Source organism: Bos taurus, chromosome 16 (assembly GCF_002263795.3).
Source record: "Bos taurus isolate L1 Dominette 01449 registration number 42190680 breed Hereford chromosome 16, ARS-UCD2.0, whole genome shotgun sequence".
In the NCBI taxonomy this organism is placed as follows: Eukaryota; Metazoa; Chordata; class Mammalia; order Artiodactyla; family Bovidae; genus Bos; species Bos taurus.
The window spans coordinates 62,075,756-62,094,219 of record NC_037343.1 but is presented as its reverse complement, the minus strand read 5'-3'; the positions used below and the strand labels follow the sequence as shown (position 1 = coordinate 62,094,219).

Sequence of the window (18,464 nt, the reverse complement as noted above, 5' to 3'; positions counted from 1 at the left end):
TCTAGAAGAAAGGGAAACTTCAGAGAGGATGATGGAGAGGGAGGGAAGGAAGGGGATCAGGTGACAGCCTGTGGGGGGAAGTGGGCAGATGAACCAGGGAAGTCCAGTTGTTGCCAGGTAAGTTTGGTGGAGGATAAAGAAGCAGTTCCATGGGGAAAGAACCGCAAGGAAGAGCCCTTGAGATGAGATTCTACAGGAGTTAAGCAGAGGGGGCCATAGTCAGCATGCAGGGGTTGAAACTGAGCAGGACCTAGTGGGGCTCCTGGACATGGAAGCCTTTCTGTCCCCCTTTTCTTGTTTGTAGGGAACAGACTCCAGCCTCCATGCCCTTCCCTGAGTTCCAAAGGGCAGATTCGAATAGCTGGTAATCAGGGAAGAAATGGAAGAGACACAAGGAGAAACAGTCAAGAAACAGTTGTGCAGCCTTGCAGCAGGGTCCTGGTTCCTTCTCAAGGGATACACATAACAGTATCTTTGGCTAAGTGTGTGAGTCTCTTAGTCATGTCTGACTCTGTGATCTCATGGACTGTTGCTTGCCTGACTCCTTTTCCTTGCAATTCTCCAGGCAAGAATACTGGAGTGGGTAGCTATTCCCTTCTCTGGAGGATCTTTTTGACCCAGGGATCAAACCTGGGTCTCCCGCACTGCAGGTGGATCCTTTACTGACCGAGTGACCAGGGAAACCCATTTTGACTAAGACTCCCAACAAATGAAAGATGTTAGCATTCTTCATTCCAGAGAAGACCACCTGAGGCCGGATTGAAGGAACCAGAGAAGCTCATCCTGAGATTACCTGGGACCAGATTAAAGGAGTGCAGGCCCTGGACACACCCTAGTCTTATCAACAATCCCATCCTTGAGCCATTACTATAAAACTCCGCACCAGATCCTTCCAGGTTGGCACACACAGTTTTCAAAGAAAGAAGCCTGCTGTGTCTCCCATTGCTTAGCAAAGCAATAAAGCTATTCTTTTCTCAGTTCAGTTCAGTCCCTCAGTTGTGTCTGACTCTTTACGACCCCCTGGACTACAGCATTCTTTTCTACGTCACCCAAAAATTCTGTCTACAGATTTGACACTGGTGCACAAGTTTTCGGCATCAGTGTCATGGAATGCTTCTGCGGGTGGACACGTCTAACATATTTGCAGGCTGTCTGGGGTCCACGGGTGGACAGGGGGGAGACTGCCCCAACAAAGACACATAAATAAGATAAATGGGTGGATGTGAGTGTGTGGAGTTGGGATGCAGCGGAACCAAGAAACCAGCAACTGAAGTTTGAAGCTCAAGCCAAAAACTGCCCTTGTGGGAATCCTGCTGCCGGTGGTCAGCTTGGAGGACCAGGAAGCCCTGTCCCGTCACGGTGCCCCACCCCGGGTGCAGGCCTCCTCAAGGTGACAGATGTGGGAGCAAGGATGCCTCTGCTCTCAGGGGCTGGGCGCATTCACACCCGCCCTCAGGCCAGGTTTCAGCAGCTCCTAAGTTGGGCAGCGCTGGGCCCTGAGGGCAGAATGGAGGGGCCAGCCTCCCAGCCTTAGCCCCAAAGATGGTTCTATGCCACCCTCAGAGCAGAACACGCTTCAGATTACAACTCTGGGACACACACGTCTTAAAGGCATTTTCCATACAGAACCTAACCTTGCCTTGTGTGAAGCACTGTTAATTATTTTTTAATGCTGGTCCTTCTTTAAAATATCTTATGACCCACTAGTAGAGGCCTGCAGTTCAGAAACACTGTTCTGTAAAATGATTTGCCCGCCCTACTCCCTTCCCCACACCAGGAGGTGGGAGCACCAGCTCCATTTCCCTGAAGGAAAACTGAAGCCAAACCCCCCAGGCCTGCCATAGTGAAGGTCATTGCAGCGCTGGGCCTGAAGAGCTGATCACAGGCTCCAGGGATTGGGGGTGGGGGGTCTGGTGGGGTGGGAGGGTGGCTCGGGGACCTCCAGAGATGAGCCTCATAGGATCGCAGAAGGGCAGACGCAGGCTGGGAGTTGCAGAGGGCCGGGTTCAAATCCTACCTCTGTTAATTACTTGCTGTGTGACCTTGGATAAGTAACTTAACCTCTGAGTCTGGGACTCCTAATTTGCAACTCGGAGATGAGTAGTCCCTCCCTCGCTGAGTCACTGTAGGGATTCAGGATTGTGACCTTCCTGTCCCCAGCAGAGCTCTGGGGTATTTGAGGAGCAGGCCGAACAGGGTGGCGGACGGCACAGTGACTGCACGTCCCTGGATTCCCAGGTCCACCTTGGTTTCCAAAATGCGACTGGGGCCTGCCGTTCCTCCACGTGAGAGCGCTTGAGGCACTGCGCGCACCGGGTCCCCACGCCCGCGCCCCGACACGCGTGCCGCCCGGCCTCACCTCGCTCCCCTCGCCACCGGCTCCAGCTCGTCCCCCTGCCGCGCCGCCAACGCCGGGCGCGGTCCCCGGGCAGCTCCCCAGGCTGCCCTCTTCCCCCTTCTCCCGTCCCTAAAGGTGCGCTCCTCGAGGATAAAGCGGGCACCAAGCCGAGCGTCCCAGCTGTGCGGGCTACGGGGCATGTAAAACCCCCAAGACCCCAGTCCCGTCAGACTCCAGGCTCCAGCCCTCCCGCGGTCTAAGCGCGCCCCGACCTGCTGGACCTCCCCGAGGGGACAGCGCCCGGGCCCTTCCCCGGCCCCACGGAGGCGAGGACCGGGCGGCGCCGAGACGCGGGAGGCGCGGGCGCTGACCGAGGCAGGCGGCCCGGAGAGCGGCCGGCCCCATCCTCCTGCCGGCGCGACCGGGGCCTCCGGGGCCGCCGAGGGGCGGGGAGGGCCGACCCGACTTGCCGGCGGCGCCGTAGGCTTCCCTCATGGCTCAGTCGGTGAAGAATCTGCCTGCAATGCAGGAGACCCGGGTTTGATTCCTGGGTCGGTAAGATCCCCTGGAGGAGGAAATGGCAACCCACTCCAGTATTCTTGCCTGGAGAATCCCATGGACAGAGGAGCCTGGCGGGCTACAGTCCATGGGGACGCAAGAGTCGGACACGACTGAGCGACTAAACCACCACCACCACCTGGAAAAAAGTAGCCAAGAGGGGAAGGCTTGGTGGGCGCCCTCCACAGACCTCGGACCTCAAGCCGGAGACACCCAGCAGCGCTCTGCCAAGGAGACGCGCTCTCGCCCCTCCAGTATCGAGGAAAGGCGATCCTAAAATAAAAGGTCCAAATCGGCATCCTTCCTCTACAGACCTGCCAGACCAGCTCAACACCCGCGGCTTTGGCGGGGGCTCCGAGGTTGCCATCGCACCTGAACAGGCTCCTGGCTGTCCTAAGGATATTGACACGCCCGAAGCCAAAGCCGGGGCCATTTTCTGTTCTGTGTGGTCGCAGTGTCAGATGCCCATCTGTACAAAGAGACGTCTGGACACACAGCTTACACAGCCACCGGAGGGACAGAGGGCAGATTCAGGAGAAATCCATACTTTTGAACATGCTGCTTATTTTCTGTGCCTGAACATCTTTTCCTTTACCTTCCTGCGAGTTCTTCCTCTTAAGAGCCTTTCCTCCCGCTTCTTAAGCAGGCCTCCCCTAGCCAATCTCAGATCATTGCCAGCCTCTCTACCCTAGGGCGAACCAGCTGCCTCCTCTCTGCACCATCAGGCCAGGTGGTGATGCCTGAGTCTTCCCCTAGCCTCTGGCCAGGTAAGGTGGAGCCCATCTTTCTCATCTCTCTGAGCTCCTGCATGGCCCATGGCCTGGCTTCCTAGTTAACACAAGGGCTTCCCTGGTGGTTCAGCTGGTAAAGAATCTGCCTGCAATTTAGGACACCCAAGTTCAATCCCTGGGTTGGGAAGATCCCCTGGAGAAGGGAATGGCAACCCCCCTATTCTTGCCTGGAGAATTCCATGCACAGAGGAGCCTGGCAGGCTACAGTCCATAGGGTCGCAATGAGTCAGACACGTCTGAGCGACTAACACTTTCTAAATAAGAAGGTTCTGATGGCCCTGTGGGAGGGGTGGATGCCGCAGCGCTGGACCTAGCTTTCCAGGTCAGCAGTTCCCCAGGCAGAGCAGATGGGGAAGGTCAGACAGGAGGCCGGAGAATCCAAAGCCCCCTCCTACCCACACAAGTCGGGGCCCAGCATCGCTTTACTCCAGGAGGGAGCACCCTCAGCCTCCGTGGAATTACAGTAAAGCAGGTCTACTTCACACACAGCCCACAGAGCCTCCCTCCCTCCTCCTTCCATCCAGCCTTATTTTGGCATGGGGGACGGGGGGAGGGGGCAGCAGTAGAAGAGTGGGCCCCCAGTCAGAGTACTAGGTCTGAACGGCCTGTCATCACTGCTGAACTTGGTTCTCCGTCTGTGTAAAAGAAGACACTAGATGGGACATCCCTGGCAGGACTAGTTTAAGGATGAAATAAGATGTGTTAGAAGCCTGACCCTGCATCTGGGATCTAACAGATGCAGCTGTTCAGGGCTCCTTAGAAACCTTCCCCTACTCAGTCCCAGCCCAAGCACCCTACTTCCCAGCTGGGGCTGAAGAGGCATGTTATTCTGGTTATCCTCACCAGACAGAGAAAACAGCAGGTCTTTTTGCCTCTAGAAGCATCTTTCAACGTGAAATTTCCTCAAAGTCTTATGAACACAAGGCCACGGGTTGGGGTGCAGGAGATGCCAGGGTTTCCCCACTCCTGTAGTTCCTGTTTTGGGGCCATTTCAGCTGTGGGGGGCCCTGGGCTGGTGTCTGAGTTATCCCAGGGCCCTCTTCACACCTGGAAGACCCCAGTAGTTGTTCCACTGATCCTGCTGCTCAATCCCATCACCCTGACCCCAGGCCAGCACAGCCTCCCCAGCCTGCAGTGCCGGGGGCTCTGGGAGCTGTCCTTCCCCGCTAGCCTCCAGGGAAGTAAAGAGGGGTTTTAACTGGCTGCTGCTGCTAAGGCCCTGGGAGAGGAGAACACTCACCGCCCCCACACATAGGACTGCCTGACCTCCCCTACAGCTGCCCGTCATCTTTCTCTCAGGCCACATGTCTCCTGGGAAAGAACACTCACCACACACACACACACACAGACTGCCTGACCTCCCCTCCACTGCCCGTCATCTTTCTCTCAGGCCACATGTCTCCTGGGAAAGCTCACCACACACACACACACACACACACACACACACACACACACACACACATACACAGACTGCCTGACCTCCCCTCCACTGCCCGTCATCTTTCTCTCAGGCCACATATCTCCTGGGAAAGCTCACCACACACACACACACACACACACACACACACACACACACACTGCCTGCCTGACCTCCCCTCCACTGCCCGTCATCTTTCTCTTAGGCCTCAAGTCTCCTTCAGCAACCGTGCCTGCTAAGAGCTGCAGCCACACACATGGTAACCTGATTCTGCAGTGTTCTCACCACAGCCTGCCCCCAGCAGCCCGGGGCTGCCCATCCCAACTGATCCCATCTGAGGACCCTTAGCTCCAGTCTGTCTCCTGCTCCTAAATGCACCTTGCCCAGGGCTCCTCTTCCAGCCAAAGAGCGACCTCTGGAGGCTTCCACCTCAACCCTGGCATCACCCCAACCCCAGAGGCCTCCCCGGCCCCTGCCTCTGGCATGCCAACACAGCCCACTGCCATGCCTGTGTCCTTCTTCCCCCTCCCCCCAGGCCCCTGCCAGGCTAGTGAAGGTCAAGTGAACACATCAGCCCAAAATTTAGCGACTCAAGAGTGGGAGACGTTTCGGTTTTGCTTTTTAATAATTTAAGACTACTTCCAGAGAGTCCCAACACTTTGGGCCATGGAAGAGCCAGATGGGATGGCCCCTCCCTCTGCTCGTATGCCCTGCCATCTCCCTGCCAGCGACCCACCCACAGCTGCCCTCAGGGAGTCTGGGCTGAGAGCTTGTGGCTGGAGACAGCCTGGCACCAGCTGCAGCCTTGTCCAAGGCCCCAGGAGAAGGAAGACAGAGCCCCTCACGGCCAGGCTGCAGCGGCTCCAGTCTCACTCTGGGCGGGAGCAGAGGTCAGGGCGGGGTGGGGCAGGGCTGCTCTGGTCAGTCCCACTGGCTACAGCTGCACTTCCCTGAAGTTGGTCTCGGTTTCATTTTGTCCCTTCAGCCTCGTATATCATAAAGATTTCCCAGAAATCCTTAATATTCTGACTACCAGATAACATCTCTCAGCTGTTCTCACACCAGACACATGTTGGTTTGGGATATATGGTCCATGGCTGTAAGGCTGTGACTCCCGGACACTTGGTCCATTTTTGGAAAAAGAGCAAAGGCGTCAGATGGGAGCTGGGAGAAATGAGACCAAAAAAGGCAGGCTCAAGGCCAATACGGCCAAGTACTTTCTTTGGCTCTGGAGTGAGAGGAGCTCGGGGAGCCCCTGACTGTGGGACGACGGGGCCTGGGGGTAAGGCGATGCTGCTTGGGGACCAACCGAAGGACCCACCGAATCTCTCTCCTCCTGCTGCCAGCAAAGGTGCCAGAAGACGGTGACCCCACCTCAGGCCCTTCAGGGTGGGAGACCCATCCCCTTCCCTGCTTCTGCATAAATTAACATCCTTAAACAAAACACACAAACAGCCTCCTTCCCTCTGCAAGGACGGTCAGTCACAGAAGCCCGACCGAGGCCCGAGGGGTTGCACGCCACCGTGTTCATTTTCAGTAGACAAAGCAGCTTTGTGTAGCACATTCCCAGCCACCCCCGGGAGCGGTTCGGGGTTTCCATCGGGCGGGGGTGGGGGGGTGGGGGGGCGGTGGTGTGGTAACAGGGAGAGGCAAGGCACCTCTGTGTCACCGTGGGACAGGCCTCTGCCTCAGCACCCGGATCGACAAGTTCTCCGCGTGGGCCAGGAGCTCCCTCACGTGAGCCAAGCCCAGCCCTGCAACCTTGGCCCCGTTCACCTCCAGGATCTCATCCCCCACCCCCAGCAGCCCCGAGTAGAGCTTGGCTGTGCTCTCGTCAGCCATCTCCTGCACGTAGAACCCTGCAAAGGAAAACAGGAGAGTTAACGCAGGAAATCCAAACCGAAGACACACAGCTCTGTGGAATGCCGACCAGGTGGGTGGCGTTGGGGGGTGCATGGAGGGGAGGCAGGGGCTTATACAAGGTGCTTCACGCATGCACGCACACTCCCTCATTATTCCACTTCACAACCACAACTCCCTTTATAATAGATACAGCAGGCCCGCCTCCACTTCATTTTTCCTTTTTTCTCTTTTAAAATGCCCCTAATACAAATAATGCCTTAAGCTGTTATTATTCATGTATACCTCAGTGTGAATGAGCTAATCTTATCTTTTTCTGGGAGAAGCCTTGATTATAAAATAAGGAAAATGTTAAGACCTACAACATGCCCGGCACTGCTCTAGGTGGGGATTCACAAATAAGACCCACCTGCTCCCTTCAAGTAGCTGGGGGTGGATGGTATCACTGGAGCCGCAAACAAGTCAAAGTGTTAGTCACTCAGCCATGTCCAGCTCTTTCAAGCCCAGGAACTGGCCCGCCAGGCTCCTCTGTCCAAGGTTGCCATTCCCTTCTCCAGGGGATCTCCCTGACCCAGGGATCGAACCCATGTCTCCTGCCTTGGCAAGTAGGTTCTTAACCACTAGTGCCACCTGGGAAGCCCAGGGAGTTGCTGGGCTGAGGTCAAATCCAAACCTGGTTTGCTTCACCGGATTGTCTAGGGCCAGCCCTGGCTTCAGTCTTCCTCGGATATGGATCCTTAGAATTCAGAGGCATCTGGGCAAAAGCCCAGGAAACAGAAATTCTGGTCGGTTGGTTTAGTTGCTAAATTGTCCGACTCTTGCGACCCCATGGGCTGTAGCCTGCCAAGCTCCTCTGTCCATGAGATTCTCCAGGCAAGAATACTGGAGTGGGTTGCCATTCCCTTCTCCAGGGGATGTTCCAGACTCAGGGATCAAACCCGGGTTTCCTGCATTGCAGGTGGATTCTTTACCAACTGAGCTACGAGGGAAGACCCCGTAGAAGTTCTAGCCCCCTATTTACAGTCATAGTGGCTCGATTTTCCTTTCTGCGTACACTCTCCCCTCCAGTGCCCCCGAGGGGCCCCACCTGGCGGGGACCATTTCCTGGGTGTCTGAGGTAGGGTGAACCTCGGAAGGAGCTGCTTCTCCTTCTTTCCCCAGTTCAGTTTGAGGAACTCATGTCAGTGGAGCAGGCTCTGGGGGCCTCGGGTTGGCTGGGCTGGGCTCCCTGGCCACACAGTGTGGGACAGTCCAGCTGACTGAGCCCCTCTTGCCTCAACTTCCGCGGAAAACCTTTCAAACCCTCTCCTTCGCTGTCTCTGCCTGAGGGAGCAAGGGAGCACAGGCTCTTCCAGGGAAGACTGGGTGTCCCACATCCATGGGTTCCCCCCACCCACCAAATCGCACTAAGTGAGCACAGGTGTGCAGAGCAGGAAGACTGCAGGCCGGGGAGCCTGTACAGTGACGGCCCCTGCAGGGTGCCCTGGGACACGCTGGTGTGGCTTTAAGCACCCTCGCTGCGCCCCAGCCTGAGCTCGGCTAGCTGATTAGAAACACTTAGCAGCTGTCCACGCCCGGCTCTCTACTTCCTCTTCTTAAAAATCAGTGTTCTTAGAAGGGACCTGAAAGAGCATCTCCTCTCTGGCTGGAAGCCTTTTAAGGGTGGGAAGTCATCTTTCCAGTTCACCCAGCATCGTAGGAGCTTCTGGTCCCAAGAGAAGTCAAGCTTTTCAAAGCTGGGGTTTGAATGTGCACTGAAATCTCCTCTAAGACACTCGAAGGTTTGCCGCTCTTGGGTTTAGCAAAGCCAATCTGTTGACATGTTCCTGCTTCCCGGTCTGAGCTGTGGAACTCGCTCTCAGTGCTTCTTGGCTGATCTGATCCTTTCCTGCAAGGCCGGCTCCCTCCTGGCAAGGCCTGTCTGTCATCTTGGCTGCACAAGGCTTTTCTCACAGCCCTTGCCCTAGCCTTCCCCTCTTCTTTTTGGGTTCTTTAACTGCTTGCCTGCCTTGTCTGCGTGCAGGCAATAGTCGGGGGAAGGCAGGTAAGGAGGCAGGGGAGGAACCTGCAGAAATGGCTGCTGTCCAGCAGAGCGTGTCAGTGGGGAGGGATGAGAAAACCCAAAAGAATGGAGTCGGAGGACCAGACACTGCTGTCACGCCTGCCATGTAGGGGGAAGACTCCGGGGTACGTTTCACAGTTCGAAGTCATGACACAAGTATGACAGAGAGGCTGTTGTAGACGTTTATTGTCTGCTGCCAACGGCCTTTGTTCAGGATGTATGATCTCTGTGTTGTTTTCAATGAGAAGCAGACGGTGAAGCCTGCCGTTCTCACGTGCTTGTACGGACTTAGATGTGACAGCCAGCAAGGAACACCCACATCATGATGTTTTAGTGAGGAATGAAAACCAGCCCCAATTCACAGCCTCTCTGAGGCCCAGGAGAAGTGACCCTGGGGGGCTGGAGCACGGCCTGAGGCTAGGACACACCAGTACCAGCCGCATTCCAAGGGTGAGGGCATCTCTGCGGGACAGCTGACAGCCAACCGCAGTGGCCAGAGGAGGGTGCCACCTGGGCAGGACAGGGAAGAGCTGGCACCCACCCAGGCAAGGGGCGCCCACAGAGCAGGCCAAGGCAGAACCCAAGAAGCTCCTGGTCACTGGAGACCCCTGCCCATCAGCAGTCCGTGATGGGTGATCGGGGAGGGAGTCCCACTGCCGGCAAAGAGGCCTAAAGGGACTTGTGGGAAGGATGGGGGGCACAGGAGAATGCCTGGTTGGGCCTGAGCTCACACTGGCAGCTGGTGCAGATCATGTCTCGGCCCACTTCCCCCCGCCCTCTGTCTGGAGTTCTTCTCCCCAAATACACATTCTTTTTCTGAAGAGGGAAGGAACACATGTGCCAGGTACTTCCCTATATACCCCACTGAAATGACTTTTCCAGGCAGGGTTTCGTTAGCTTGATGTTATAGGTTAGGTGTTCTTTATATATGGGCTTCCCAGGCGGCACTAGTGGTAAAGAACCTGCTTGCCGACGCAGGAGACATAAGAGACGTGGGTTTGAGCCCTGGGTCGGGAAGATCCCCTGGAGGAGGAAACAGCAACTCACTCCAGTGTTCCTGCCTGGAGAATCCCATGGACAGAGAAGTTCTGTGGGCTGTAGTCCATGGGGTCGAGCAGCAGCATTTACTTATTTACTGGATCACACTGCCTGGCATGTGGGATCTTAGTTCCCCAACCAGGGATTGAACCTATAACCCCTATAAGGGAAGCACAGAGTCTTAACAGTTGGACCCCCAGGGAAATCCCTCATTTTACAAATTAGAGACTAGAGGCTCAAAGAGGGTAAGTAACCTGCTCAAGGTCACACAGACAGCAGAGGCGCTGGAGTACAAACCATGCTCTGTCGTCTAACTACGCCTGCATGCTGCCTCTCTGGCAAGGCCTGACCCCCTCACTGAAGGGTAGAGGAAGCTGGAGGAAGGGGCAGAGTGGCTAACAGCCTGTGGAATGCTTTACGATGGTCAACACATGCTTAACACATCCCCCTGCGAGGACAGATGAGTATCCTCCTGAGGGCCAGAATGGGGAGACTCTTGTCCTCCCTTCCTCTCACACTCATGTAAAACCTACGAGCAAATAGTCAGAACTACCTTCAAGTCAGCCAGAACCCGGCCACTTCTTACCACCTCCACAGCCGTGCCAGTCTAAGCCGCTGCCACTATATCTATTCCAGACTATTGAAATAACCTTAAAACTGGGCTCCTTGGCTCCACTTGCATCCCACTAGGGTCTATTCTCAACACAGCAGCCAGGGACCCTGGTAAAAGCGTTAAATCAGAGCACGTCGGTCCTGGCTCCAAGCCCCTGTAACTCCTGTCTCATTTCAAGGAAGACGGCCCCGTCTGAGCTCAGCTCAGTCTCTCTCCCACATTTCGAGGCTCAGCTGTCCCCCAACCTTCCTGCCCTCAGCTTAGTCTCTCCCCCTCACCCCGCTTCTGTCCAGCTTGACCTCCTTGTAGTTCCTCCCATGGGCCAAGCTCATTTCCAGCCCTCAGGGCCCTGCATGGACTGTTCCCTCTGCTTGGAACTCAATGCCCCAGACACCACATGGGGCCACCCTCACGTCATGCCAGTGTCTGTCTGCTCAGGGGTCTCTTCTCAGAAAAGCTGCCCCATCAGGACTCCCAACTCACTGCCCTTGGGCCTTATCCTGCTATATATATATGTAGATGTGGATAGTCTAACTGCCTCATGAGAATGTATACTCCTGAGGACAAGGATTTCATCTGTTCCATTTACTGCTCTGTCCCCAGTATCTACAACACCTAGGAGATGCTCAGCATACATTGTTGAAAAACAAATGATGGAACACATGCAAGAACTCACTTCAGTCTGCAACTCCAGCAGCAGTAGTGTTCTGCCACCTAAATGGCTTTGACTCAGGAGATCAAAGCACAGGACTAAACCCACCACAGCACAACCCATCCAGGGCAGCTGTGAGTGTCTTTCTGTGTCTGCCTTTCTGTTTTTCCTCCTCTCTCTCCTCTCCTTCCCACTCCTGCATGTCTGTCTTCCTTCCCTACTCATCTCAGCTGAGAAATACCTCCCAAGGTCCCTTGCCCTGTGGTGGATCCCTAGTGGCTCAGCTGGTAAAGAATCCACCTGCAATGCGGGAGACCTGGGTTCGATCCCTGGGTTGGGAAGATCCCCTGGAGAAGGAAATGGCTACCCACTCCAGTATTCTGGCCTGGAGAATTCCATGGACTGTATAGTCCATGAGGTTGCAAAGAGTCAAACACAACTGAATGATTTTCACTTTCACTTCACTTTCGCCTTGTGATCCTAGCTCACAGACCTCAGGTAAAGGCCTGAGCAAGTCATTTTTTCCCTGAAACATCCATGCGGCAGGGCTGAGAACTGGCCAGGGTGCAGAAGGACGTCCAGAGACCCTCCCTGATCCGGCCAGTGCTGAATCGCGACCTAGCAGGCCGCCCGGCCAGAGGCGTAGAGCCAGGATCCATGTGAACATCCCCAGCAGGAGCCCGCCCTGAGGGAGGGGCACAGACAGGCAGGCACGGTCCACGTGCCCGGACACACTCCGCAGCTAGAGGAAGGGAACCACACCAACCACATCAAAGAGATCTGGAGGGCCAGCCAACACAAACAACCTCCCTCTGATTCTCCCGTGAAGAGATGGGAGTCGGGATTCTGATTTCAAGATGGATGGAGGGACAATGGAGCAAGCCTGCCGTCCCCACCGCCTGGAGGGGAGAATTCCAGTCTCTTCATTGAGAGACTCTCTGAGTCCGGAGCTCTCGGAGCTCTCGGTGAAAACCCGAAAACAGATACGGCCACGGCCAGAAGGCACTGCTGCGGCCTGCTGATGCGCCGGGGGCCGTGGAGCCAGAACAGGGCGGCGGGGGCCTACCTGAGTCCCGGCGTCCATTCCCAGAGGCCACGTTGAAGCCGAAAGTGCCCTCCGGGGGGCGCTGTAGCTGCAGCTGGCTCGTGCCGTCGGGGAACACCTCCACCAGGCGGCCCACGGCACGCGCGGGGCCGGGGGCACTCACGTCCTCCACGCTGAGGGCGCGCCGGGCTGGCGCCTTGCCCAGCCTGTAAGGGGCGAGAGGCAAGGGAGGGCAAAGGGGGCGGGCACTGGGGCCTCTAGGCCTAGAGGAGGCCTCCAGCCAGGCCCGGGCCTGGCGGTGCCCACGGCTGTGTGAGGTTCCACAGAGCCCCCTCCCCCAGTGGTTTTTAATCATTTTAATTGGAGAGATCTCTTGAGAATGTGACGAAGTTTTTAATTTTACACAAGAAATTCCAGGAATTAATGGACCCCCTGAAGTCCCTCCGTGGAGCCCGCAGTAAGAGCAGCTAGCCTAGCGGGTCTCATCAGAGAGGGCGGTTTCTGTAGGCAGACCTGGTCAAGGGGCAAGGACCTCTTTGGGGACCCTGTCTCTGGATCTTTAATAAATCTTCAACTGGACCAAGGAAGCTCTCTGAACATTCCGATTTCAGGATGTCATTAGATAGTAAAGGGATGGAGGAATCAAACCTTCCAACTCTAGAGAACCCCCAACCCCTGTCCAGTTGCTCAGGACAAGGGCACTGAGGTGTGGGCCCTAAGACCCCTGAGGTACCTGAGGCACAGGGAGCTGGCCTCGGTTTCTCTTTTAAAGGGACCCTCCCCTGGGCCATGCTGCTAAGGCAGGAAGGAGTTAAGTGTATAGCCCCACTGTTCATGCTCTGGGTCTCCCCTCCAAAACACCTGCCCACTCTTACCTGTCAGCTGCGCTGTGATCCCCTGGCTCCCCTACCAGGTAGAGGGTGGACCGGTCCACCTTGCCACTCAGCAGAGAATGGAGGTTCTGAAAGGAGGTGGCTTTCCGATGTTGGCGAGAGGGTGACACCTGGTGGAGAAGACCCAATATTGCAGGTAAGAAAAGCCATCTGATAGGGGGTTGACAGGGATTCCCTCATTAAGAATCTGCCTACAATACAGGAGACTGGGTTTGATTCCTGGTGTTAGGGAAGATCCCTTGGAGAAGGAAATGACAACCTATTCCAGTATTCTTGCCTGGAGAACCCCATGGACAGAGGACCATGGCAGGCCACAGTCCATGCGGTTCTAAGAGTTGGACACAACTTAGTGACTAAACCACCACCAAGGGGTTGACAGAGAGGGAACCCCAACCATGAACTTGAGGGCCTGCTAAGAAAGTGCTTAACAGAATAACCATAACTCACTTAAAGAGATGGGCCTATGCAGGCACTCTGAAGCTTCAAATAATGAAAAAAATGTGCTGGTTGAAATAGCAACTGAATATGATAGTGCTAATTATCTCACTGACTAAGAAAAGCTAACTTTCTCCTTGATTAAGAAAAAAAGGTAGGACTTCCTTGGTGGTCCAGTGGTTAAGAATCCATTTGGCAGGAGACAGTTTGATATCTGGTCCGGGATGATTCCACACATCATAGGACAAATAAACCTGTGCACCACAGCTACTGAAGCCTGCATGCCTAGAGCCTGCATGCTGAAACAAGAGAAGCCACTGCGGTGAGAAGCCTGCCCACTGCAACTGGAGAGTAACCCCACTCACCACAACTAGAGAAAGCCCACGTGAGGCAGTGAAGACCCAGCACGGTCATAAATAAATACATTTTTAAAAAGGTAAAATCAAATAATTACAGAATAATGAACACAGTTTTAGAGTTGAAATCTTAGTTTGTGATTCTTTAGTATCCCTTTTATGATCGCTGACATTAAAAATTTTATCAAGTATGCACCTTAAAACACTGTGCATGATGGATAAGACTGAAGTCCCTCAAGGAGCTCACCCCACAGTGGGGGTGGGGTGAGCATGGACAGGTCAGAAGCCCTAAATGTATATTGTAAGTGTGAGGCTAGAAGCATGGATGACGCTGTGCAGGGAAGCAGAGCGACTCAGCTCAGGAGGCCTCGGGGCCCTGGAGGAGCCGCTGCCTGCGCAGCACCTGAAGCAACAGCTCTCCAGATGAAGACAGGGGTGGGGAGTTCCAGGCATAAGAAACAGTAGAGGCAGACAGACAGAGATGGGAGAAAGCATGAATGTTCTGGAACATACTTGTGGTCTGGGGGGCTGGGCTGCAGAGGTGATAGGCGGTGGGCTGGAGCCAAGGGCCAGACCCGGAGAGACCTCATCTGACCTGCAGAGGAGCCACTGAGTGATAGTAATCAGAATAATTACAAGGTCCGATCTGTGTTCTAGAAACTGACCCAGTGAGGAGGCTATTCTGAGGGAGCGGGTGGGAGGCAGGGAGAGGCAGACTTCTAAACAAATACTGCACACATTATTTATCACATTGGGAAGCCGTGCTCTCAGGAAGTTGTATTATCCAGAAGCTTACGAGGGGGCCTGAGCTTGCCTTGAAGTTCTGGAGGGCTTCCTGGAAGAAGTCATGTTCAACTCAAGAGTGGAAAGGCAGGGAGGAGGGGAAAAGGGAGGAACGAATGAGCCACAGCCACTAGAGGACGTGGGAGCCGCCCACGTGGTGAGGGTGCTCACTGCCTACTTAGAAGGGCAGAGTGGAAACCAAGCCCGTCTGCACTCTCACCATGCACACTTGGCAGCACAAGAAGAAGGGGTTCACCCTGAGATAGGTCATGAATATACCAGAGTGAGGCGGAGTCTTATTTTATGTTCTTTTTTTAGTTCTTGAACAATTCTTTCTGCTGCTCAGTCCTCCCGGCACTTGCTCCCACCCTTTCTCGGCCAGCTTACTTCCTAACTTGGCGCACTCGGATTACATGGCAGATGATGGGCTGTCATCTCCCTTGGGTACAGACTGAAGCTCTGGTGGCCATACATCTGAGCACCATGGCTCAGACACACCGGGACAAATTTAACTTCAGGAGAAAAGCAGCGAATTCCTGGAGCACCATGTCACTCTAGGCTTTTGTCCCAAGCTTGAGATCATCTTGCTTTTGTTTCTCTGCCTTCCAACTTCATCCAACCAGCAAATATTTATACTCTACGTGATGCAAGACGACCAATGGAACGTTCATTCAGCCTGCATTCTCTTCCCTACTTCAGACTGAAAAATGAAAGGCTCCAATGCCCTGAACTGCAATCATCTGCTTTGTTCTGCCCAGGGGAGAGGGCGGGGAAGAGAACAGGCATGATACCTGGAAAACCTGGGCTAGAACAGCACTTTCAGAGACCTAGCTGAGAGTCAGGCGCTGCTACTGGTGTGCTGTTGGTATCTGCTAGCACACGAGAAGGGAACTTTTGCAGGCTGCCCGGTGTTCACTCACTCATTCATTCACTGCGTACTGCGTATGTCTACTATGCCAATTTCATACTAAATATGTAGACTCTAAAGATCAAGTAGTGTTCCGTCAGAGAATCACATTCCACTGAGGGGAGACAGACAAAAACCAACATACTACATGAGAAGTTCCGTGAAAGAGGAAAGCGCAGGATGAGAAGGGAAGCCAGAGCAGAGGTGCCCAGCTCAGCCCAAGGAAGAATGAGAAGCGGTTTCCTGGAGGAAGCTGTGCCTTACGTATTGATGGATGAACAGCATTAGCAGGTGGAGAAGATGGGAAGAATATTTCAGGTGAAGGTTCAAACTGTGTGGCCTGATTTCAGAACTGCCAGGTCAAGGATACCTGGGGTTGAGTATTAGGGGAATGATCAGTCAGATTACAGAAGCGGTCAGATTATAGAAACCCTTTGGCAATGTTGAGTGGCCTCCAAGTGTTTTCCTGGGGGTGATAAGGGACCAGTGGTGGATGTTCCACAAGGGGGGAGGCAAGACCAGATTTGCATGCAGGAAGGACCGTTCTGGAAGCCACATGGGGAAAGACAGGGCAGGGACGCCAGTGAGGAGGCTGTGGAGGCCATCCAGGTATGCAGTGATCTGTGCTAGATGAACAGAGTGGCTGTGGCCGCGGGGAAGCTTCCAGAATAATCAGGCAGCGGATGCCAGGCCTTGGCAGAGGTGGTGGAGTGAGGGAGGGGGAGGGGTCTAGGCTGAGCCCAGGCTGGGGCAGCGGGGTGGAAGGACAGAACTCGCTCATCGCACTGTGTCCAGGGAGTCCACGTCTTGCGGATGGACTGTGGGGATGCCAGGAGCGTCCCTTTCCCCACCCCGGGCTCCTCAGGAGCACCCCCTGGCACTTCTCTTCTCCTTCACCTTTCATCTCAGTGGTGGCTACCACCCCGCTGCCGTCACACACCCCTCGGCTGGGCCCTTGGGACTCTCACCAGATGCAGGGATTGTAAGGACGGGGCTCTCTTCACTTTGGGGGTGCCAGTGTGTGAAGCCGGGCCGGGCGCCGGGGGCTGCAGCTGCTCCACGCTGTAGCTGCGGGACTTGCCCATCCTGGGCCGCGTGCCCTGACTCAGCGTCGAGAAGAACTTCTTTCAGCCCCAGGGCAGAGGCGATGCCTCCGCTGCTTTTCTTGTTCTTGTCAGAAGCGGTGGTGGAAGGTGGGCTGGGGCCCGCATTGACCCCAGACAAGGCACTGAAATGCAAAGGTGGATGTGAGGTGGGTGGGAGAGGGCTGGGTGGAGGCAAGAACCTTAGGGTCCTGTGGGGCCCAGGTGGGCCAGCACCCCAGCCTCGAGGAGGAGGTGACAGCCAGGCTGCAGACAGAAAGGCCGAGTGGACTTCTGAAGGAGCCTCTGCTTGGGCAGCAGAGAAGACCCTCAGGGTCACAGCCAACTATGGGTTCACCAGTCATCTGTTCACCCAGTGATTCCTCAGAACCTCTGCAAGGCTTCCTGCCAGCATTGGCATGTGGCAAATAACGAGGGTATGGGATAAACCAGATGGAAAGACCCTTCCACTTGGGAGCTTATGAACAACAGGCCAGGAAACAATGGAGAAGCCCTCTGAGTGACCGATGAGCATGGTGAAGCAGAGGGTGACAGGGTGGCTGGGGAAGGCCTCTCTTACAAGACGACATTTAAACAGAGGACTGAATGGCAAGAAGGAGTCAATCTTGCCCAGCCTGGAGGTGAGAATTCCAGGGCTAGGGAGCAGCTGAAACCACAGGCCTACACAGGAAGAGACTCGCTGTGTGGTGGGTTCGAGAACATAACAGGGCCAGGCCTGTAGGACTTTGACGTAATGAGGAAAGAGGGATCAGCAGGGATCTGACAGGTGAGCGAAGCTGTCAGTGAGTGCTATGTCAGGGTAAGGGGTTTGCATCAGGGTAAGGTAAGTGAAGGCGAATGGCACCCCACTCCAGTACTCTTGCCTGGAAAATCCCATGGACGGAGGAGCCTGGTAGGCTGCAGTCCATGGGGTCGCGAAGAGTAGGACACGACTGAGTGACTTCCCTTTCACTTTTCACTTTCATGCATTGGAGAAGGAAACAGCAACCCACTCCAGTGTTCTTGCCTGGAGAATCCCAGGGATGGGGGAGCCTGGTGGGCTGCCGTCTATGGGGTCACACAGAGTTGGACACGACTGAAGTGACTTAGCAGCAGTAGCAGCGAGGTAAGTGAAAGAATAAACCACTGGGGTTTCAGTCAGAGAAATGACATCACTTAGTTAAGGTTTTCAAAAGACACTTCAGACCATTGAGTGGAGAAGGAATTGAAAGGGCAAGAGGAAGGCAGAGAGCAGAGAGGGAATGTTAGGGTTGCACAGAAAGAAGGGACACTCTGAGACCAGGAGAACGCCATGCAGGTGGCTGCAGGGGCCAGAGAGGACGTGCCAGTGGATGAGGGTGGGAGGGAACGGGGAGGAGGCAGCCAGGACGGCGGGGTGCGATCACCGTGGGGATGGCGGTGTGCTGTGTGTTTGCCCGGGGGAGGGCCCCAGGAAGCAGCTTTCATCAGAGGAGAGATCAAGAGTTCCACTAGGCCTTTCGGGCACCCTAGTGGGGATGTCGGGGGAACTGGGTGCACAAATCCGGAGTTCTGCGGCACACACGGGGCAGGAGGTGGCGATCTGGCTGCAGTCGCATGTGAAGCCCTGGGCCACGTCACCAGGGATGATGTGT

At 55.1% G+C, this 18,464-nt stretch overlaps 1 protein-coding gene across 1 annotated transcript in view; it reads right to left on the bottom strand.

Annotated features, from left to right (window-relative positions):
• Nucleotides 1-5,706: 5,706 nt before the first annotated feature.
• Nucleotides 5,707-18,464, bottom strand: part of KIAA1614 — a 43,005-nt gene continuing 30,247 nt past the window's right edge. Inside the window, 5 exon segments of the mRNA XM_003587099.6 lie at nt 5,707-6,963; nt 12,396-12,580; nt 13,250-13,377; nt 16,717-16,875; nt 16,877-16,976. Coding sequence (XP_003587147.3) covers nt 6,770-6,963; nt 12,396-12,580; nt 13,250-13,377; nt 16,717-16,875; nt 16,877-16,976 — 766 coding nt within the window. The 3' untranslated portion in view covers nt 5,707-6,769.